The sequence below is a fragment of the Micromys minutus genome (assembly GCF_963924665.1).
Source record: "Micromys minutus genome assembly, chromosome: 1".
Taxonomy (NCBI): domain Eukaryota; kingdom Metazoa; phylum Chordata; class Mammalia; order Rodentia; family Muridae; genus Micromys; species Micromys minutus.
In genome coordinates, this window is record NC_137969.1 from 26,906,240 (window position 1) to 26,929,898 (window position 23,659).

Consider the following 23,659-nt stretch of genomic DNA (forward strand, 5'->3'; position numbering starts at 1 on the left):
TTCCTTGCATTGGAATTGTAAGAATATGCTACCACGCTCAGCTTTTCTTTCTTCTTTCCTTCCTTTCTTTCTTTCTTTTTTAATAAAAGCTTACTGGGGTATGTGTGTGTGTAGACTACCACTTTTATGTGTATAATTGATTGTAATAAATCCATTTATAGGGGCACCCTCTTTAATTCTTTGCTATTTACATACACAAGAGGAAACACCTTCTTTTCAAATGCTCGGATTATAATAGGTATGGGCTATCATGCCTAGCCCTTTAAGTTCTTTAAGTATCTTTCAAATTATAGTTTTAGACCAGGCAGAGTAGCCTGTGTTGTAATTTTCATACTAGGTTGGCCTGAGGCAAGAGAATTCCAAGTTCAAGGCCAGCTTGAGCTATAAAGCTAGTTCAGAATCTGGGATGGAGATATAGGTCAGTGGTAGATCATGGAATCTGTAAGAGTTAAGAGTTTGATTCTTCAATATTTAAAATCAACAAAAGCTGTTTCATTTTTTTTTTTTTTTGTCTGAAGATTTAAGAGGTCTTCTTTATTTTTATTTTTTTACATATAAGAATACTGTAGCTGTCTTCAGACACACCAGAAAAGGGCATTGGATCTCATTACAGATGGTTGTGAGCTACCATGTGGTTGCTGGGAATTGAACTTGGGACCTCTGGAAGAGCAGTCAGTGCTCTTAACCTTTGAGCCATTTCTCCAGCCCCTAAGAGGTCTTTTTAAGAGCTAAACTTGGGGATTGGTTATGAGCACTGACTGCTCTTCCGGAGGTCCTAAGCTCATTTCTCAGCAACCACATGGTGGCTCAGTTCTAGAGCGTCCATCTGTTGCCCTCTTCTGGCACACTGGTAAATAGAACATTCATACATAAATCTTTTTTTTTTTTAAAGTTAAAATCGGTTTAATTATTGCTCTGAATGGGCCATTCTTTTCTGTCCTTTGTAGAATTTAAAATTCTTTGGCTGAAAACTGGACATTTGAATCTAATAATACAGTAACTCTGTTAATCATGTTATCCCACCTCCTCGGCTCTCGCAATTTTGTTCTTTTCTTTCTACTGTTGTTTTAGGCTTTTTTTTTTTTTAAATGCTGTCTGTAAATTTTTCTGAGCCTGTGCCTTCTCCAGGGCAGACACAGTTGTGAAAGTCTCAGTTTTTCATGTATAGCTCTAAAACACAGGAAGGGGAACGTGATATGGGGCAGCAACCTCTTGAGCTATCACCACACAGGGTGCGGAGCATCCATCTCTGGTGTAGTCAAGCATTTCTCCCTACGACAGTGCTGACACCTGGTTTCTGTTTGTTGGCCCCCAGAATCCTAGTCTGCCAGCTTTCCCAGTAAACTAGAATGACCTCCTTCAGAAGAAAGGCCCTTCCTGAACCTACTCACAGTTTATCTTCTTAATCCTGTGTCATGGCAGAGCCTGAAGGAGGAAATGCTACTCAGTTCTAAAGCTCTAGGGGATACACCTTTTGCAATAAATTTTAAAAATTAAGCAAACAAACAAAAACCCACAGGAAAAAATGAAAAAGCACAATGCACATTAGTGCATCCCATTCACCTATACAAGTTAGTATTTTGCCATGTTCACTATCTCCTGTTTTACAACGTATGCACAGACATATACAAAGCACACACACATAGTCACACACACACAACCACTACCACCACCACTCCCTTCAGGGCAGCTGCTAACATTTTGCTCCACCCCTGTACACAGGTTTGCTTGCTCAGTCATTTTTCCCTCTGTCCCCTCTACCCCTCAGCTTTTTGAGATGTGGTCCCTAACCTCAAACTCAAGATCCTACTGCTTCACTGTCCCAAGTGCTGGGAGTAGAGATAGATATGCACTATACTTAGCTTCAGTATCTCCTAAGTTTTTTTAACTCTCTTGTTTCTCTTGACACTGACCTCACTAAATGGTCCAAATACCACAGCCTATAGCAAATGTAGTTTGAGAATGGTCAAGTGTCCACAGAGGATCATTGGCTGAGGTTCTTGAAGCCGTTCCTATTTCTACAGCGCCCTTTATCCCCAGATAGTAGAATCTGTTTGCCATGCTCTACTCAAAATGCCTGCTCAATAGCCATTTTCTACCTTGTTTTTAAGCACTATTATTAGTCCTGTCTTTGAAACAGACCCCTACTTTTCTGCTGGGTTTTGAGCTTATTGGTTGCAGAAGACACAATAGTACCAGTCTGAAGCACTTTCTCTACTTAGGCCGAGCATCCTTCATTAGGTTCCATCTGTTTAACACTATGAATTACAGAGCTGTGGAGAGTGGCACACACCTCTAGTCCTACTTACTTAGGACTCTGAGGTGGGCAAGTGTTTGAACCCAAAGTTTGAAGTCAGCCTGAGCAAATACATACAGAGGAAATGCACAAGATTCACAAGCAATGGATCAACTCACAGCCAAACTCTACAGTGTAGTGGGACAGCTTGACATGCTTATGTCTGTGGTTTTTCCTTTCTATCCCTCGACCTTAAGAGACTCTTGGTATACTTTTTATGTTGTTAAACATACATGGCTTAGGATGAATGATCTCTGCCAAGGGGCAACTCTACATTCAGAAAAAATATGTACATGTTTGGGGGGAAAAAGTTATACAAGAGAAGAAATGAGAATGTCAACAAAATAAAAAGGCCAACCCTACAGGTGAACCCTCCCAGTCCATGTTCAAGACTTCAGGAATGAACAGCAAACACAGGCTTTCATTACCTTGTCTATAGTGAGCATATAAAAGTGAGTGATGTCATTCTCATGCGCATATTTGATTCTTGCCATACACTCCTCTTCGTCAATCAGCTCACCAACGTACTCATTAACAAATTCTCCCTAGGAACCACAAGAATAGAACAACTGAGTACATATAGCCAATTCTCAGAATCAGGGTCCAAGACACCATGACACTATCAACCAGTCTAACACACTAATATCTTGAGGGTAAGGGTCCCAGAATTCTTTTGTTATGTTCAAATTCAAAAGATTTCCAGTGGCAAATACATCATGGTATTCTCAGAGTAGCAACATTCCATAATGCTTTCTACAATGTCTTGCCTGGTAGGAACATATCTGGTCCATGTAAGTAATCATACACAGATTCCCCCAAAGGAAAGAGGTTATAAAAAACTTGACAGGCAGGTTCTACAGCAAGTCTACATGAAGCAACAGCTGTGGCAACCAAGGAAGAAGGCTACAAAGGGTATATCTAAGTAGTCCTTTAAAAATAAATGTATGGCTGATAAATAGTGCTACAGCAATGCATTATCCATGCTGGACCTACTCTGGTCATGGACCTTGAGTTTGAAACTCCTGGTCCCTAGGTCATGAAAAAGCACTTGAGGGCCAGTCTGTGACAAGGTAAACATCAATTCCACTTGTGTCTCTATGAAGGGAATAAACTGGCAAGTGAATCTGAAATCAGAAACAGGGTTAACAGAAGTTAGTCTCTCTCATCAATGAATTTAATTATTTTTATATATAGAGGTATTTTGCCTGAATATATGTCTGTATACCTCATGTGCTTGGTGCCTTTGGAGGCCAGAAGAGGACATTAGATTCCCTGGAATTAGAGTTACAGATGATTGTGAGCCACCTTGTGGGTGCTGGAAATAGAACCCAGGTCCTTTTAAAGAAACAACTAGTGCTCTTAGCCACTGAGACATCTTTCCAGTCCTGCCAATGAATTTTTTGTTTTTCTAATTCATACTGGATTATGCTGAGACAATGTCTAATAGTGATGCCTCTTTAGCTCTTGCAGGACTGCCTGATCATCTGACTTTCAATCTAAGGAAAAGAAATCATTTCAGACTCTTTTCTCCTAGACACGGTGTTATAAATCTGACTGAAGACATGCTTCAAGGAAGTTTATTAGTATTAACTTTGATAGCAGTTATGTAACATTTTAAAACTTTTTTTGTCGTTTTGGTTGATTTTTTGGGAGGTATAGGGGTCTCTCCACTGTGTAGCCCTGCCTGGCCTGGAACTCGAAATGTAGACTATATTGTCCTTGAACTCAAGAGAGATTTGCCTGCCTTTGCCACACACCAGGTATATACCATCATACATACTTACAACTTTTAACTTTAATAATTCAATCTGAACACTATTTTAAAATATTTTATACAAATGCAAAAAAAAACCTACACATAATAAGCAGTGAGCCATTAATTTCATGAGGGGAAGGGAGGGCTAGTGAGATAATCCAGTAGGTAAAGGCCTTGCCACCAAGCCCAAGGACCTGAGTTCAATACCTGCAACCCACATGGAAGGAGAGAACTGACTCCCAAACGTTGTCCTCTAATCTACACGGCACATGCATATCCATATACATTCTAGGACACTCACAAGCACAAACTTAAAAATCACAACACAGTACAGAAAGAAGACACATTACATACCTTTCTGATGTCCCTTTTGGCAACCAGGCCCCACCCTTTGCCATCTGTCTTGATGATCTTGGTCTCAGGGTACTGGCGCTTAGTGAAACACTGATTCTGGCAGTATTCCCCTGCAGGACACACCTGCGGGTGGCACTCAAACATTAGCATCCTGTTTAGACACTCTGAATCAGAGCCACAGGGGTTCTCATCTGTGGGCTTACAGTTGCATTTTGGGATTTCAGAAATGTCAGCTGTATAGATCTGGACTTTACCATAAGGTTTATTCACCTGTGGAGGAAAAACAAATTGTCATGACTAATTTGTAAACAGACAGCCCTGGACCCTGCACACTCATACTGCCCCCTCAAGGACCCACATTGGAGACATGCATCCTAGTAATCATCACTGGACCCAAAGAGATGGTTTTTGACAGACTTTCTAACAGCCACAACCTGGGTATAAAAATAAAGATCAGTAGCCCAAAAGCCAAGTTCACTACTTGAGAAAACACACACACACACACACACACACACACACACACACACACACACACACACACACACACAGAGGCCCAGCACCTTTATATGCTTGTATGGTGGAGGCTTTCTCTCACTCTCTTGTGTTTCTCGGGCTTCTCGCTGAAGTTTGACTTCATTAAAACGAGCTTCAGCTTCTTGCAATGCTAAAAGTCAACAGAATTTAAGAAATATATTTCAGTAAGTAACCTACATCTAACTTTTATGCTCCATACTCATTGCTAAGTACTGTTGTTGGTCTCTAGGAAGCTACAGGCTATGAAACAGCAGAAAAGGCAAGTGAGTCCCTAGTGACTGAGCACTGGGAGCTCATTTGTGGCAGCTCAGCACAGCCCATCTCTGTCTCTATCAGGCACTGCCCATGCTCTGTACTGAGCTAAGGACAAGGCAATAGTGCTGGTGCTTGGGGCACATGGTACTAAGAAAAACAGCAAACTTCTATTCTCTGTGAAAGCAAACGCGTTTTGACAAGAAGCTCTGGTTCAGATCACCAAAGGCTATGTCAACACCCAAAGCTTACAGACCTTCAATGTCATTTGAGGCTGTTCAGTGGGTGGGCTAAGCTGGCAACTGCTGATTGGTCATTAGCCAGTCCAACTTAACAGCAGGCCATTATCAGGAGACCCTCTTTCAACATTTGGAACTCTATCAAACTCACTGGGTTGCTTCAGTCTCTACCAGAATCTCTCCTTCCTGATGATTTTCAAGACTTTCGATAGCTATCCGTTCTTACTAAGACTTCTTGAAGCTCCCAAATGTTGAGGCATCAGGGAAAGAGAACAGTTTCTTTCTCAGTGCTGTTGTTTGATACCTGCTAAACTCTCAGCTGCAATCAAGGAACCAACAGCTCAAGACACAGATCTTATCATGGCCAACCCCATCAGCAGTGGCATAACTTTAGTTCTCCCCACATGAATCATGGAAGCACTTTAAGCTCTTCCTACTATTCACACTTGTTCTGCACTTAGAGAAAATGCTGGTCCTTCCTGTACAATGTCACACCTCCTGTTTTCTTTCTGCCTAAGCCATGATCTAGCTTAACAATACTCTCTACACTCTGTCTCATGGACTGTACAATTAGACACAGCATTCCTGTCAATCAGCCCACCCTGACACCATGTAAGTCACCCAAGGTCCCCTATGTTTTCTGAAATGGAATGAATTAGTAGCTGAGTTCTAATCATGGGAAATCATTTCCAGAGATGCGACACAAAGGCCAGCTATAGAAAATATCTGTAATTAGTGCTAAAGATAGTATTAGATATAAAGATAGTATTTTTTAAAAAGTGTTATTTCAGTCAGGCAGTGGTGCCACAGGCCTTTAATCCCAGAACTCAGGAGGCAGAAGCAGAAGAATCTATCTCTGTGAGTTCGAGGCCAGCCTGGTCTACAAAATGAGTTCCAGGGCAGCCAGGGCTGCACAGAGAAACCTTGTCTCCAAAAAAAAAAAAAAAAAAAAAAAAAAATCAAACTAACAAAATAAAAACCCAAACAAACCTAACTAAATAAATATCATTATATATTATATCATTTAATAAAATTAATAAGCTACTATTGTAAAAGTTATTTAATAGCTTAAGTATACTTTAAGAAATGTATCACCCTACAGACTTCCTTTTTTTCTAATATAAAGGTAGAGATAAAATATTAGTCTAAGAACTTTTTAAAATACCAAATTTCAAAAGAACAGAAATTAAGATTAACAAGCCACAAGAGAATGCCATCTAAGCTCCATTGGGAAATCTCCATACCGTTCTTGAAGACTCTTCCAATCCCTCTGACCCCCTGGTAGCGGCTGCCCCGGTCCCCCTCCATATATGGGAACACTCGTGCCTGATGTGTCCAGTAATAATCTTTAGACCCAAAGAAAAACACAGGAAATTCTCCAATCTCGTGCTTCATTTTCTGAATATTCGGGGGAACATTTTTGGGATGGCAAACTTCTGCCGGCCACCATCTATTATAAATATTAAAAACAGGAGTCACATACTCTTCAGAGTGACAAAATGTTCAATACTTAAAGTAAAGCAAACACATTTGAACAAGAAGATTTTATAAAAGCATAGACTTTTACTGCATACCTGTAATTCCCAAGTTTAACCCAAATAATATCTTGAAAGTGGAGCTTCTTTCCAGCCCTGCAGTCATTGCAGAACCAGCTGCCATCAGGCATCTCGATGTTCAAGCAATCGGGGTGAAAGGCTGCTGGGCAGGCCTCACAGCAGAGAAGGCTTCCCCCTACAAGAAGACAACAGACTAGTTTGAGCTTGTCTCTCCAGGGCAGATGAGGCCTTTTTTTTTCCTTATTTTTTCCAGGCAGGGTTTTGCTATGCATCTGCCTACCTCTGCCTGGGCTGATGAGTACAGGGATAAAAGGCATGCACCACCGCTGCCTGGCTAGGCCCTCTCCCTCAGTCTATAACTGCCACAACCCAACAGAACCAAGAGCGACAGTAATTCAACTGTGAGTCAACACTCAATGGCTTTAACCAAAGTCATCTTCTTAATGTCTATGTAACTCTCTTAGTCTAGAGGACTGTGGTGACACCTTCAGCATCAGCTGAGCTGTGTATGGAATAGCACAACCCATCCTTACCTTTGGAGCACACGAAGCACCAGCTCACATTGACATGGGTGTGGTGCCGCTTCCCCTTCCGGGCAGTGAAGTGGCCTGTGCAGATTATGCTGTTAGAAGCAATCACCGAACATCCTGCTGCCAGACAGGCATCCCCTCCATGATAGGCAACAGGGCATCGGACACACCGCATCATTTTACCTAAAGGAAATAACACCCTAAGGACCACAAATACTTTTTTTTTTTTAAGTTAAATCATTTTATTTAAGAAAAGAAGACACCCAAACCCTGCCATTCTCTCAGGAGAGTCAGTGGCAACATCCGGATACAGTGGAACCTGAGCATGGGAATGTCACCATGAATTCATGGACACTAGCCACAAATACTCTTGACTCCCTGACCAATATCATGAAGCCTCAGAAAACTAGAAAATTTAAGATGGAAGACTCTGGGGCTATCTAATAACAATACCTTCCATGAAGGCAAAGGTTTCAAAACAGTGTTTGAAAATAACAGACACCATTTAAATATCACATTCTAAAGCAGGGTCAACCACCATTTCTTAACCTAGTGCTACTATCATTTGGGATTTGTGAAAGCCTCTTCTGGGTACCCTACCTACTAGATATTGATAGCAAATTCTCCCTAAATATTGCTAAATGTATCTTGGCAGAGAAGCCTTGTGACAAGGATAAGATTACATTCTCCAATTTCACACAGCCACCCTTATCTTTTCACATATGTAATTTGATTTTAAATTATTTCTGAATTGAGGATGAAGTTCATTGGTAAAGCACTTGCCTAGTATGTGAGGCCTAGGGTTCTACCTCTTGTGTTACAAATAAAGGTTTCCCTTATACATGAGGTGCCTTTAAACATGAGCAAACAATCCAGAGATAGCTCAGGTAGTATCCTTTGTTGAAATAAAAAATTTGAATGTGCTAACAGACTTGGAAAAAATAGAATGGAAGCAGGTCTTCCGTTTGGGGGGGGGGGGGAACAATACTTGACTCATCTTATGATGAGTCAGCAGAAAAATGGGACGTATTGGAGACTGTTACAGTTTATAACCTCTGCTGACACTTGTTGGGCATCAATGGGCTTGCTTTCTGAAGCACCTACATATTGCCAGTGAACCCACACCCAAGTTTTAAGGGCACATCTATCTCTACCTTTTGATGGCCGTGGATTTGAAGGGTTTGAGGCATGGCAGCTCATACAGCTATGGAGAGGACAGCGAAAGCCTCGGTTCTCAAACACAGTGAGAGGGTATTTCTTTACACAGGCTTCATGGTAAAACTTTCCACATTGATTTACCACACAGCGTTTCACCTCCATCTGGCTTTCTTTACATACGAAGCATGAGTGAATCCCTAACAAAGGTACAGAGAACAAGAGTTAAATTGCAGTTCTGAGCAACTAGCACAGGTAGCTGTTTTGTAGCAGCCTATGTTGCTAAAGCTTCTAGCTCTGTTTCCAACCTTTATGACTAGTCTAACCCTTCTTCAGGAAAACCCGTCTCAGAGTTCACTGTCATCTCTTCTCCAGCTTCACCTAAATGCAGGAAGTCTTTCTCCTTCCTAGCAACTCACCAGTGCAGCCAAGACTTGCTATGGCTGTAGAGAGACTAGTATCTGAAGTTTGCTGCTGCTGCTGGCTGCCTGGACAGCTTGACCCTTCGTGGACTAGTCAGTAGAAAGCAGGGGCCACTGCAGCTTGTCTTCTCACTGTGATCCTAGACTTTATGATGAATCCTAAGGCACCAGAGTAGTACTCAACCCCTTGGTTAACTTCTTGCTGAAAATAAGCTGAGTGACATTGAGTCTTTGTAAGAACTTAGAATTCTACAAATCCAAGTGTTCTGTAAATAGGTAGGACTGTTTGGAGGTGCAATGCCCCACAACAGTCACCTGTAGAGCATGGCTCAGGCTAGCCCCACAAAAGGCTTTGGAAAAGCACATAGGCGTTTATTTACTTACTCCACAAGTCACTGTATCCTAAACTACTTTGTCCAGTTATACTGTCATTCAAGTTGATTCAGTACAGTGGAAGAGCAGCTTAGAAATATACACCTTTGAGCCAATATATATGGGGATTGTCCTCTGCCTCATATGCAACTAGAGAAAGCACAGAACAGGACAGGCAGCATTGACTTCCACACATAAACCCCCAGCCTAGGAAGATGGAACTTACCTGAGGCACATTCGGTGCAGGTGAATTTTCCTTCTGGTCTTCGGGAAAGTCCAAGGCAGGCTAAGTGAAATGCTCCACAACAGGGGCCTTCACACAGTAAGAGACTGCCTGTCTTCTCACACAACTGTGGGGAACAGAGGGCAGCATGAACAGTCAGCACCATTTCAGAACCCTCCTCACCACAGGGAACAATTTGATTCCATCTTTGGCATGCAAATGAACATAACCAAAGAGTGAAATACTTAGCAGGATCCCAGACTACAGACAGGTTTAGTTACAGTGTTAGTCCCCCAGCAAGGACTAAGGAAACAAAAGACCAAAACCCAGAAACATACATTTGGGTTTTCAGCTCAGATATGAATGTCAAAAACAAAACAAAAGCCCAAGACTGACAGCATATTTTCATTATAAACTTGACATCCTTTCACAGATGGAGAAAAATGGAGCTGACTGTCAGGCATTTTCTAACTGTGGAAAAATCAGCAGCCCCACATAGATACTGAAACTATACCTCACAATGGTTCAGGGACTAAGGCACAGAAAGGTAGTAGCTTTCTTAAGATCGCCAACCCATAATCAAGCACAGGCAGGGCACTGACCCAGGCAGTACCATGGTAGAATCTGGGTCTAGTTACACCTTTCCAAGCATGACTGGCCTACCCGATGAACTAAAAGCAGCAAAGGCACCCTATCATCCTAGCACCTTACAGCACATACTTCCAAGTACTAATTTACACACACACACACACACACACACACACACACACACACACACACACACACACGTACACACACGCTCGAGCGTGTACATGAGACACATTCCATCTGAGAATAAAAATTAACTTAGGCAACTTAATACCAGAATTCTGCTGACAATCTAACTCCTCCAAATATCTGTGAGTAGTAATGGGGCAAAGAAAAGAATGCTAAAAACTCACTCTGCTGTTCAAGAACTTCATGAAAAGCCCTCACCAATACATCAGACACTGCCTACCCCTCACCTGACACACGTACTCCTTTTTGGCAGCCATTCCTCTTTCAGACTTTTTAGATGAGACGGATGCTTCAGTCTGTGTTTCATCTGCACTTTCATATGGAGACTCTGATGGTTCATCTCCTGGGCTGTCTGAGACCTGGAGATGAAGGAGGTGGACGACAGTTCACTAGCCACAGAAAACAGGTGGCCACATCCTTTGGTCATGGCCCACTTCTTGCCCTATCACCTAGTGATGGTATGCACCATCACTGGCTTTGGAAGTAATAAAACTTGTAAAAGCTGCATAGATTATTTCAGAAGTGGACTTTATTCTATTCAATATTTAATATTTATATACATAAGAAATATTCCTTTAAATAAAGCAACTTAGGAAAATCCAATTATTTCTATTCTAAGTAAACTGATTTCTGGGATATTCTTGCCCTTTCTTTCCCAATGTATTCAGTCCCAAATATTAGATGAATTAAAAAAAAAGTGAAGTTGAAAAAAGAGGTTTCTCACTCTACTGAGGATGCTATACTCCCCCCAGAAACGCTACTTTCCTAGAACTGATTCAAGAGTCAGGGAAGTCACTGACACACATTGCAGTCTGACTGCCTTGTCTCTCCTCTCAAAGCTAACTGGTCCCACCCAACTCATCTGCTCTGCCTCACAGAAAGGCAAGAAATAATTTCTGCCTTCCTTAACACTTGAATTTAAGAAAAAGACTTGGGAGAAATGCAGTATGTATACTGAAGAAAGCACCTCTTTTCCTGGCTCCCCTCCACTGAACAGAAATGAGGATCCAGCTACAAGCTCACCTTTGCTGCACAAATCATCCCGTCCTCACTTGAAAGTACTACCAATAAATGTTTAAATGTGTAAAGTAGAAAACCCTTTCATCTATCAAATAGTAGTGCTTAATTTTTTTTGTCTTTATCTGATCTTAGAAAGTGCTGAAAATTAAATTTTGGAGATGTTAAAACAAAGCAAAAAAAAAAAAAAAAAGTATTAACTATTTTTCTTGTTTACCCCAAAAGACAGAAATAATTATGTTACAGGCTTGCTATTTGCCAGTGAACGCAAAGCTAGATAGTGTAATTAGGCTACATTAAAAAACAAAAACCAACTCACCAGGGAAGGCCTCTGGCCCACTGATTCTGCAGCCTTACTGATGAGCTTTCCCTTTGTCTCATTGAAATTATTGGGAGCAATGAGAGAAAAACATGTATTTTTCTGATTTGAACTCAAAAGCGGGATAAATTACCAAGGACTCCAGTGGCTCTGATGGGCCACTGGAGCAAGGAACAGCCTTTACGTGATCCCATTCTAGTCTCACAAGACACACAGCAACAAGAATGTAATGAAGGAATAAAAGCAGGCCTTTTGATGTATTATCTCACCTTTTGCAGGAAGATGGAAATAGCATGAAGAACACTAGATTAATGTCACATCATAAGGTCTGTCACCAGGAGTTCCTCTAGTTGGAACTACAGGGCCCATTGCCAATCCCTCTCCCATCAGCTCACCTCCCACTTCTTTAACATCAACATCCAGAAAGAGGCAACGTGAAATGCTCTGAGTTCAAACTCCAAATTTAATACGTCCATCAGATATGAGGGTCACAGGTGGGGGTCTGAGCTCTTCTGAGATGAGACAGGAGTATGCACTAGGGAAGCCCAGGGCCTTAGGAATCAGTGTGGCCACAAAGCTTGCCCTGGCTCAGAGAGCAGCTCCCATAGCCACACAAGGATGACCAATCTGACTAATAGTGGAACTGAAACCCAAAGGGTGTTCAGCACATCATCCATGGAAGAGAGCCCGTGCTCCATCCACCAACCCACTTATTCCCTTAGTGTGGATAAAACAAATTTCAAAACTATAAAAAGAGAAAGGAATGGAAAGAAAGACAGAAAACACAAACCAGTCCTGGGTCAGAGGAAGGAACAGCACCTTTTATTTAAGATTTACAGAAAGTTAGCACGTTTCCACTTGGGAGATATTTCCTAAATTAACAAAGTCTGTTTGAGGAAATAAACACTGAATACATATTTTGAATGAAAATATAAATGTTAACGACACACATAAGGCTCGTTTCCTGATTGGGTCTGTTATCCACATACAGAATATAGACCTTACAATATCACAGTTCATGACAGATTGTAGAAGGTCCACCTTCACCATATCCTCCCCCACAAATGGACAAAACCACTACCCAGTCAAAAGGGTCCCTCAGCTCTCTGCTCAGCAAACCACCTGCAAGTAGAGTCAAGTGTGCGCCCCACTCCAGCTGCAGGCTCCACCTCCATGTATACCAGGTGACAGCTTACTTGGAAATGCCATTTGTGGAAGTGACATATCACCTGTATGGTCCCAACACAGTCCCAGATCTCAGTCTAAACATCTATGATCTATTCAGTATCCAACAGGATGTATTTGGAAAAAGAGAAATGCAGTGACTGATGGGACACAGACTTTTCCTGTCAAGAATTTTCCTGTGGCCTCCTGTGTCCACCAAGGTCATGTTTGTGGCACTGATTTCCAAGCAGCTTAGTTCCTGACTTTCCAAAGTTTTCTTGAGTCTGAAAAATACCTTCTCTACTCAGTATGTGATAGAACCAAGTTGCCTACCTGCCTTAGACACACATTCCTTCAGGGACAGGAAGTGCAGTCTCCATCTATTACAGGGAGTTCGAGATGGCATTACCAAACATTATGTGACCCAGTAGAAATCTTCCAACCCACTGCCAGGAGCTATGTGGTCATCAGAAAGGCTCAATAAATCCAACTGTGGTTTACCCTACTGTGGCCACAAAACAGACCCCTGCCCTTCTGCGGGCTGATACACATTGAGTTTTTAATATTTTTTTTGACAAAACAAATCCCTTCACAAGTTGAATACTACATCATTTTAAAATACAATTACAGACCTTGAACAATAAATATTTCTATAACCAACATTATTTTCATGTTTTAAGTTATGCTTTCATAGCGGAAGAAGCATAGAAGTGTGTTCACAGACGGTTTTAGATTTACAAATGATAAGAATCCTGTGCTCAGCAGATATAATGGTCTAAAATTAAGACTAATCTTCAGCAGGTCTTCCAAGTTAACATCACAGTGAAGTATTAAGTGTGGTATTAAGACAATTTTAAGTTAAGTCAAACATTCTAAAATCCTAGAATTCAAAATAATTTTTATTAAAGTTTGCACAGACTAAAACCCTCCTAGCCACTCCTAATTCAAAGCCAGGTGTGAGTTACTGAGGACATGAAAGAGAAAGAAAAAAAATACAAAAACAAAACAAAACAAAACAAAACCTTTTAGTCCACAGAATGTCATTGTGCTTCATAGTTATTTAATCTAAAGTCAGCTTCTACATTGTTAGCATACAAGGAAAGCAAGGTCTAAGTGAGAGCTGCAGCCATTTGGCCACACAGCTACTGCTCCCATAAAGGCATGCCCTTATCCAAAATGAGGTGAGTCTCTAAATGTTCTGCTGACTCAACCATGTCCCACTTGTGTCCTCAGAAGCAGCCATGCCTTGGGAATAGGCAGGAGCCTGGTCCAGCCAACTGCAGCAACAGGCCATTTGTCCTCACCTGAAAGGTTTGAGAACAGAAGAACCACCAGCCTACCTGTTTCCTTAGCTCATGTGACTGGCAATGCCCCTGTACCAAAACTAGGACTCCACCTGATCCCAGTTGTTTTTTAAAAGTAGAATACCCCTGAAATGCTAGCACTTTTAAATACTGCCAGAGGTATTTGTTAAAAGCTGAACATCTACACAGGCTAGAAAAGAATATATAAATGTGGCTATAGCACACAGGACTCTGACAAGATGAGATACGTCAGGTTACTGAAAGTACATCCTTGTTAGTTAAACCCCAGAAAGCATCTCCCTTACCATTCTCAAACAAGGAAAAATAAAAATGTACTTTTCTGTGTACTAAGGATGACCATTTTCCTTCACTGGCAGAAAAAATAGTGAAAAAAAAATCCTAATATTCTAAGTAAAACAATAAAAGCAGTACCTAAAAGAAACAAAGTCAATTGCAATCACCAAAAATGCTAAAATACATAGGAATCAATGTTTCTTAAAACAAAAACAAAATCCAAAAAGTGTTCTAAGTCAGTATCTGTAAGAAGCAATTAAAGCTCTAAAAGCATGTTAGGAAAGCCCTTCTGCTTTATTCTAGCAAAAGACAACTTGGATTTTATCATCTGAAATACAAACACAGTCCTTGGAAGTGATTTTTCATAAACTGGATAATGAATTTCTTGATGCTAAAATAAGGTGCTGTACACTAAATAATCCAAAGGTCCCTTGGGTCTCTAACAGAAGTCCACCTGGACATCAGGATGCAAGGTGGATCAAAATCTGTATGTGTGAATATATGTGAGACATTTGTTACCTTAGAATCAAATGACAGAAAAAGAAAACAAAAGTTACTATGTGTTTATGACCCTACAGTTAACTTGCCACTGTACAAACAGTTCCTAAAGAAGGGAGTTATGACCTCACGGGATATCTCAGGCCCACAAAAAGCAACTGAGGCCAACAAAGAACCACTCACAGTCAGGGTTCTTCATTCTGCTCAAGTGAGCTGAGTGAGCTAGGAGCTTATAAAGAATACACACCAGTGCTGAAGGATAGACAGAACAAGGTCAGTTCTGGCCCTCATTCCAGGCTATGAGATCCTTTGTCAGGAGCACTCTTGAATCATTTAAATTTGACATAAACACAGGCAACATTTTTTGTTTGAGGAATGAGATGTTTACTTATAATCTTTATTTCCTTCTTTTTATGGTATTTATGTTATAGACTCTTTAATAGCTGCCAGTCACCTAGAACATCTAGCCAGCCCACAGGCTCCAGATACAACCCTGGGATGAGTACATGAAGTCACAAACATGTGGTTACCAGGTTAGGTTTTGTTGGTTTTTTTCCTTTTTTTTTTTTTTTTTTTTTTTTTGTGACATGTTCTCTCATTAATGAAAAGGTCCTGTCCCTCGTCTGGCTCCCAGCCCCCAGAAAACTCTGTTTTAAGTTTTCTGGTGCTTTTGAATTAACTATCTCAACTAATCCCACAATTAAATATAACTTGACTGGGAGACCAACTTAAAAATCCATCCACCCATGCCAGAAGCAGGTTGCTCTACACCTCTTCAGAGGCAGAGGATGGAATAGATACCCTCATGCATGGAACAAGGACTCTCTCCTCTGAGAGGCTATGTTTTACTTCCTTGTCATGCTTAGATTTGGTGTTGGGTTTTCAGGATACCTCTTAAAAATACTGAAGTTGTCTTCTGTTGGGAAACACAGATGTAAATAGATACGAATACTAAAAAAAGTTCTGAGATACAACTACACTTAAAGGCATTGTGACCAAAAGACAACATTCATTTTTCATCAACTCTGAGGAAAAGCTGCCAGGGAGGGAGGGAGAAGTCCATCTGGAGCAGAGGGGCTGATAAGGAGCATCTGAAGGACCTGGCTGCAGAGCTCGGGTCTCTATCCAGTTCATGTACTCCCTGGTGCACCGTTCTGTTAGAACAGCTACAATGCAAACCTTTGTACATTCACACAAGTCTTCATCTCTTTAGAATCAGAGTCTTATACAGAAATCTACCTCCCCTTGCCAAGCAAATATAGTATACAAACAATAGTATGAAGGAAGCCAAATAGAATCAAATGGTAATAATTGTTTATATGGCAAAAGCAAAACTCATCTCAACAGTGGGCAGTTCAAAAGACCTAAGGCTAGAGGTAGCATTACTTTTTTTTGACATTTTTATAAAAAATGAAGGAATTCCATGTTAAATTTGTAGCATAATAAATTCGTCACATAATTTCTGTACTCTTAGCAGACAAGCTATTGCTTCTTGCTAGACTCTTTTAAACAAGAGTCTCTTTTCTACTCACCTCTTTGAGGAGAGATCAGCCATGAGCTGACACAGAACTCTGCTTATTTACTGTAAGACTGCCACTGGTCTCTGGAGCAGGAAAATCCTTTATGGAGGATTTTCACTCTACACTTGTTGCAGAATGCTGAGGACACTGCTCCTACCTACCCCTGGCCCCAAGGTGAGCTCTGTCTTCCCCAGTTGAAGAACATTCCAGGGATTCCCACCTTTGTCTCCTCATACTCTTTAAACGCAACAGGTACTAAGTGTGCCACTCTGTGAATCATTAGTTCTGAGTTCTCACTTCCCCAGCACAGAGCAAAGTGCCTATCCTCTAGTTGCTTCCTGGATACCCACTCAAAATTCATCATGCTCTAATTTCAAATGAAATCCCTTCATTTCTGCCCAAGAACTTCCGGGATAGTATCTTTACTTTTCAGAAATCACCTATTAAACCAGGGCCATTTCTACACCATCATATTTCTTCACATACTTTTTAATTTTGTGATTTATATTTAAAATTCTTTTTACCTGAGATCTTTCATGTCCATTAAGAACAGTACAACTTAGCATGTTCACACTAGGTATTCTCTGAGGTCATGTCTCTCAATACATTTAAGCAGAGCCAGCTGAGTGACTTACCAGACCACAACCTCATAGTCTAATACCCTACTGTGTCACACAAACAGAGCTAGGGTTCTGCTACTTCTGAATTTATTTTTTTCCGCACATGCATGATGCAGTCAAGGGGATCATTTTTCATGCCAAAGCAAAATTTATACTTTTGGATAAAAATAGAATGATGGTGATTTTATTATTTTTATTGTAATAACCATTACTGTCACAATAGTGAACCACTGAGTCCTTGCAAGGTGCCAGGCACTCTATGTGTTTTACATGCGTTACATTACTTAATGGTTTGGAACAAAAGTTATTTCTCAGAAACTTTCATTACAGGTCCAACACTGAGGTGTCTGTGTGGAACGGCCTGGGCACCGCTCACACATCCCGTGCATAGCACAAGCTCTGCTTCTTGAGCTAAGGGCAAGTGGAGCCTTTCCTCCCATGCAAACATGCGGGCACCTGGGCAGCCCCAGCTGGACATCCAGGACCACAACATTTAAAATGTGATGCTGATGTTCTACAAAAGCAACTGATGGTGTGGTTGTTGTAAATAAACTGATTATGGTGTCTTCTAGATATCAGTGACTAGATCAACAATTGAATGGTTCACCATGATACTATTAATCATATTTTCCCCCTAAAAATCTACTGGGTCTAGTGTCATAGTAAAACTGTCAAGTAAAAAAGGACAGAATCAAAACTCTTCCTGCCTTTTATGTGGGAAAACTGGTTTAATATCTACAATACTGAATACATTTCATTGGCAATGAAAATAGCTGACAAAGAACCTTTAAAATGTGTCCTGCTTGTTCTTTCTTACTGATAGAACAGATGCTGACATTTTCCATAAAAATTCAGTAAGTTATGGGTTAGAGGAAAAAATGAGCATTATTAACAGGATAACCCCTTCAATATGGTGTACTGTCACAGCAATGGACAACCTCAATCGAAGGGACTCCTCCTCAACGTGAACTTTAGACTGATCATTAGAATATGAATGTGTTTCTATTATGAGATGAATGTGATTGATTAAATGGCCTTGATTGAGTATCTTACCTTGGTCTTAAAATTTGTTATCTGTTTTCTTCATTGTATGTGTTTATTAATACCAGTAAAAACAGATTATCACACATCTTCCATAAAATGATTGTGATAGAAATGTCACTTAGTGTATACGATGATGCACCACCTGCAGCAGACATCTTGGGGTATTACATCATTCTAAGTGCAGTACAGGGCGGCTGAGTTCAAGTCCAACTTGACTGATGTGGGCTCCCATAAAAGCTGTTACCAGTGAAGGCGAAAAAAATAAGAATTTGCTCTACTAAGGGAACAAAAAATGAAGTTACAAAGCACTTAAATCACATCAATTCCTTCACAGGCCTTTGTCATGCACGTGTGTAATTTTAATCTCTTCATTGGGGTGACGTAATATCATGTAATTAATAATTATTCCAATATAAATTTATTCCAATATACATTTTCAAGAACTTAAACTACAATGTCCTAAAATGTTTTGAATACCAACCCTACATAAACCAGCTTTCTTTCAATCAAGTGTGGTGAAGGGGGAAAAATATAACCATGCAAAACATAAGTGTCTCAAAGTGAGGAGGAAGTCTGATCCTCAAACAATAATTTTCACATCAGAACCAGACTCAACAGTCTCCACACAGCTCATGTGTTAGCAGGCACTCAGCACTACACACTTGTAAACTCACTGTGGGTTTAGTAGAGCTAATGCATACTAGATAATTCTACTTGTTCACCTAAAGTTTTTAAATTAACAGTACACCTCTATAAAATAAGCTATAATGGAATATTTACATAGGCTACATACGTAACCTAATAAAAAAGGCCTAGATACTTAAATTTCCTTATTTAGGGAACATAAAGTATACTGTGAGATTTATGTATCCCTTCAAAATGTAAGAAGGGATTTGAATTCAATACATTTCCTGCAGAATAAGAATGTACTTAAATCATCTATCAGCCTCTGATACAGCAACTAAGTCTTGTCACAAAATGCTCCATTTTAGTCTTTCCAAGTGCAGACTACTGAGCAGCACCAGTTACTGCTCTCTGTCCCCCCTCACTGCTTTCACCTTCAATACCAAATACTGATGATCAGAAATAATAGATACAAGTTCAGTAACTCAGTAATTTTCTCTCTCCCATGTCTGACAACAGCCTATGTAAAATATCAACTGGATAAACAGATCAAAATATAAAGCAAGAAAAACGTGTTTGAAAAATTTTATAGGACTTGAATGTAACTCAGAAATAGGACATTTGCCTGGACTTACAAATCCCTGGGTTCCAACCCCAGAACTTTAAAAAAAAAGTCATAAATGAAAAGTCCAACTTTAATGTCCAAATGAAAGGGTTTCTACAACAGAAACCCATTCATTTTTAATAAGGCTAACTTGAACTGTAGAGCATCTTTAATTTTCTAAAATGTTAGTGTAAATACAAGTAAGAGAAGAAAAATGAAATATAATTTATACAAAACTAGTCTTTTTGTATTTCAGTAACATTTTAGATAGAAGCTCAGCAACAAAGTGAATGTGTGCAAATATAAAAAATGCTCAGTTTTCTACACATAACAACTATAAGCAAGCCCCAGTCCCATGAGGATGAACGCTTTGATTGTGACTAAGCTAGTCTTTGTGACTGAGATCCTACTAAACCAACAGTCTAAATTACACCACGCTTCAGAGAGTGAGCAACATTTCTCAAGGGTGTTCCTTGGGCAACCCAGGTTCCTAACCATCATGCAATGGAAGGTCCAGCCCGCCACCAATAAAAAGAACAGCAAGGACACACCCAACCCTACTAGGGACCATAACAGGTCAGATGAGAAGTGCTACGTTTGATCCAAAAGGAGAAGGGGACCTGTCTAGTTCCCATCTCACTATCCTGTTAAGACCAAGGTTCAAATCCTGTGAAAATAATCTCCAGTCTACAATGAGAAAATAGAATTACGGAGATCACGAGAACTTAAAAATAAAAGTAAGATCCATAAAGGTAGTCACTACAATCGAGAAATTAAAACTACCTCTGCATATAAATAAATGAGTGATGATTCCTGAATCTGTGGCCGTTCCTTGTTTTTTGGCATTTGCAGACTTTAAATTTGGTCATGACAGTTACATGCCACACACTACAGTAATGGCAACAGTAGCCTGTTATAATACCACCTACTTCTCTGCTATCATGTATTTTGCAAGACCAGAAACACAGAATTCTAAGTACAGCAACAGTTCTAACTTGCCTCCACACTCACTCCTCAGACATGCCAGAACTAAAGACCAGAGACACACAACCCATGAGGACCAAGACATCTTTGGCTTCCTCACAGGCTTGTGAGTGCCTCCATTTCAGCAGCGTGGATGCACAGTAGCAAATGTCAATATGGCCAACATAGTATGTCCTGGTAATGCCAGAGTGAATCTCCTTACATGTGAGAAAACAGAGTTAGGCTTACAGATCATACCATTTTAAAACAGACTGCAACAATTACTCTGCAACAAAACTAAAGTACGTATGTACACCTGCACATTCACCATGTGCATGCGTGTGTTTATATTCAAAGTGCTCAGTCTAAAATAGTGCACCATTTTTCAACTTTGTGAATTTTAGATGGCTAAGAACACCTGAAATTCACCTATACCTATGGAGAACACCAATATAATTCTTTAAAAAAGGATTTTTCACTCACATTGCAACTTGAGTACCTAATGGCCTTCACATGACGAAGGCCATGTATCACTATCATTGTTATTTTACCTCATGCTCAGTTAAGGATGCAGAAGGAGATGAACTTTTGGTAAACCCAAGTGATGAAGATGCTGTTGCAGAAGCCCGATTTCGCTTCTTCAGTGGTTTGCAAGCATCAGACAAATTTTTCGTTGCTGTAAAAAAGTTTATTTTATAAAGTTTAAAATCTTTAACCTCCCACCTACTTACTGTTTTGAATAAACCCCTCAAGTAAATAAAGTCCTAAAGATGAATTTTTGGGCTCCTTTAGCTGTCACTAAATACTTAACTTTTTATCAAGGAAACCGGTTTAAAAAAAAAAAAAAAAAGACAAACTATACAATGAATCCTACCACCCACCCCACCCCCAAAACCAACAGCCCAGGGCCAATGCAGTTTCTTCCACACCTAGATCAACAAACTCTATACATAATTTCATGCTTCAAAAGCCCAAAGTATACCTCTAAAAAATTTTAAGTAAAATAATACCACTTCCATATTTTAAAACAGCAATCCTATGTTCAAATTTCCAATGATTCACATATGCTACAAATGCTTATTTAAAAACAGCTGATTTTTTAAAAACTTGATCATCTTGTGCAGCACAATGAAAACAATTTCTAACCATCACGGCTCATCCTGTATTGGAGACCGTGTTCCTGAGCTAACTATCAGACAAGTGTCTCCACAGAATCATCCACACACAGGTCAAAGGGTCTGATTTTTCTTTTTTACTGCTTAGCTAAGCTGTTTTTCACAGAAAGTCCTTTAAACTGATTTATCATATGAAATAGAAACAACTAGTCGTGACTTTTACTCTTGGCTGGTTAAGTATGAACCATCAAGAGTCTAAATCAGAGTGACAGAATTTATGGTAACAACTCATCTCATAAAGAACTCTTGAGAATTTCTGGGTAAAATTTCTCTTCTAATAAAATTTCAAACTGAAAAATAATAAAGTCGAGTGAAAATCAGTAGAAAAGTAACTTCAATATGACTGAATCTTTACAGTCTGTGCATTAAATCAGTTATTTTTCAATTCCACAAGATCTTCTTTCCCAACTATTTTTGGTATTAGGTTAACTGATGACTCTTCTGAGGTACCCCCAGAGCCCTCACGCCCAGCCCTGATTTCATTTTCCCTGTCCCTCTTAGGTGCCCACACTAGAGGGTCCCCAAGAGACCAGGCCGCCCTGATCACCCACCCACCCAGGCACCCAGAAGAGCCAGGAAGGAGCCTGACCACATTACCTGCCTGGCTCTTGAGTGAGGAGGCTGCCTCTATAGCCTTGTAAGAGCTTGTTCTGGCCGTTTTGTCGGTGATTGTCTCTCTCTGTTATTTAAAGGGGGGAGGGAGGGTAGACAAAGAGAAAGAAAACAAAGGAAAAATATTCTCCTAATGTAAATGAACACAGGTTGCTGAAAATTTACACAACAAAAAATTCTTCCTTTGGAAAAGTATTCCTCACACTCAGCAGGACCACAGTTGCCCAAAGTGATTTTTTAAAAAAATACTCTGAACTAATTCTTTTCTTACCTCCTGCTCTAGAAGCAGTCAGAATGACAGAGTGGGCAGAGCTATGCTGATATCTGCTGTAGTTCTGCGAAGGTACCTTACACAAGTTATATTTCATGTGCTACCCAAGTGTCACACTCAACCCAAAGCAGAATAAAAATTAAGAGAAAATCTAGTTTTCTATTCAAAAGGTCCAATCAAATTGAATTCACCCCTGCCCTGTCAATGTCAGCATTACTAGTGTAACTCATACTACTATTACATTAGGATCTCTAAATTTTGAAACAAACTTTACATTTACAACACCTTCACAACTCAAGATTAGGAGAAAAGTTTCAAAATGCTGAGACAGTGGTCACAGGACAGTAATTTTAGCTACTTGAGAGAACAAGAATCTCCCAAGCTCAAGGATTATCTGGGCTACTGACTGAGTTCAAGACCAGGCTAGAACATTTAGTGAGATCCTATCTGGAAAAGAAGAAGTAAATGAAAAGTAATGCTGAAGGGATGACACTTGCTGCTCTTTCAGAAGACCCAAATTTGGGTCTCAGGACCCTTTTCTCAAAACTCAATACCCAACTATAATCAAAGGGATTCAACTTTTCTGGCTTCCACTGAATACACTTACACAGATACATACATATATCCATAAATAAAATAATCATTAAAACATAGTCAAAATAAAAAGGGAGCTAGCTAGTCATAGGATATAAGTCTATTATAACTTTGGATTCAATTCCTATAAATAATTAAATAAATAAACAAACAAACAAATAAATGGAAACTCTGGGCACGGTGGTGAGGATCTGACAATTTGAGGCCAGTATGGGCTATATAGTGAAAGATCCTGTCTCACAAAAATAAAGGTTTAATATCATAAATATTTTGTGCTAGGATTTTGAAGAATGTAGTTCAATCTAGGCATGGTGGCACACGCCTTTAATCTTAGCACTGGGAAAAAACGAAGGCAGGTAGATCCCTGTGGGTTTGAGGCCAGACTGGTATACATATAGCAAGTTCCAAGCCAGCCAAGGCTATATTGTAAGGCTGTCTCAAGTAAGTAAATGATGGATGAATAGATGGATGGACAGTAAAAACCAAAAAAGGAAAATACAGTTCAAAATGCCTTCATCAAGATTGGTGGCACAAGCCAGCCAGCCAGCCAGCAAATTAAAACAAAAAAGA

The 23,659-nt window shown here is 40.0% G+C and overlaps 1 protein-coding gene across 2 annotated transcripts in view; it reads right to left on the reverse strand.

Annotated features, from left to right (window-relative positions):
* The window catches only part of NSD2 (nuclear receptor binding SET domain protein 2), a gene marked incomplete at its 3' end in the record, with an annotated part of 75,347 nt that overhangs the window by 12,174 nt on the left and 39,514 nt on the right, over positions 1-23,659 (reverse strand). The window contains exons 8-18 of one of the 2 annotated variants that reach the window (XM_080938702.1): positions 22,210-22,291; positions 20,989-21,113; positions 10,694-10,825; positions 9,693-9,816; positions 8,672-8,872; positions 7,521-7,700; positions 7,006-7,162; positions 6,676-6,881; positions 4,967-5,070; positions 4,407-4,676; positions 2,725-2,841 (exon numbers count right to left, since the gene is read on the reverse strand). In XM_080938702.1, coding sequence (XP_080794828.1) covers positions 2,725-2,841; positions 4,407-4,676; positions 4,967-5,070; positions 6,676-6,881; positions 7,006-7,162; positions 7,521-7,700; positions 8,672-8,872; positions 9,693-9,816; positions 10,694-10,825; positions 20,989-21,113; positions 22,210-22,291 — 1,698 coding nt within the window. Of the gene's footprint in view, positions 1-2,724; positions 2,842-4,406; positions 4,677-4,966; positions 5,071-6,675; positions 6,882-7,005; positions 7,163-7,520; positions 7,701-8,671; positions 8,873-9,692; positions 9,817-10,693; positions 10,826-18,352; positions 18,484-20,988; positions 21,114-22,209; positions 22,292-23,659 lie in introns of those variants that run through there. The other variant, XM_080938701.1, reaches the window with a different exon arrangement.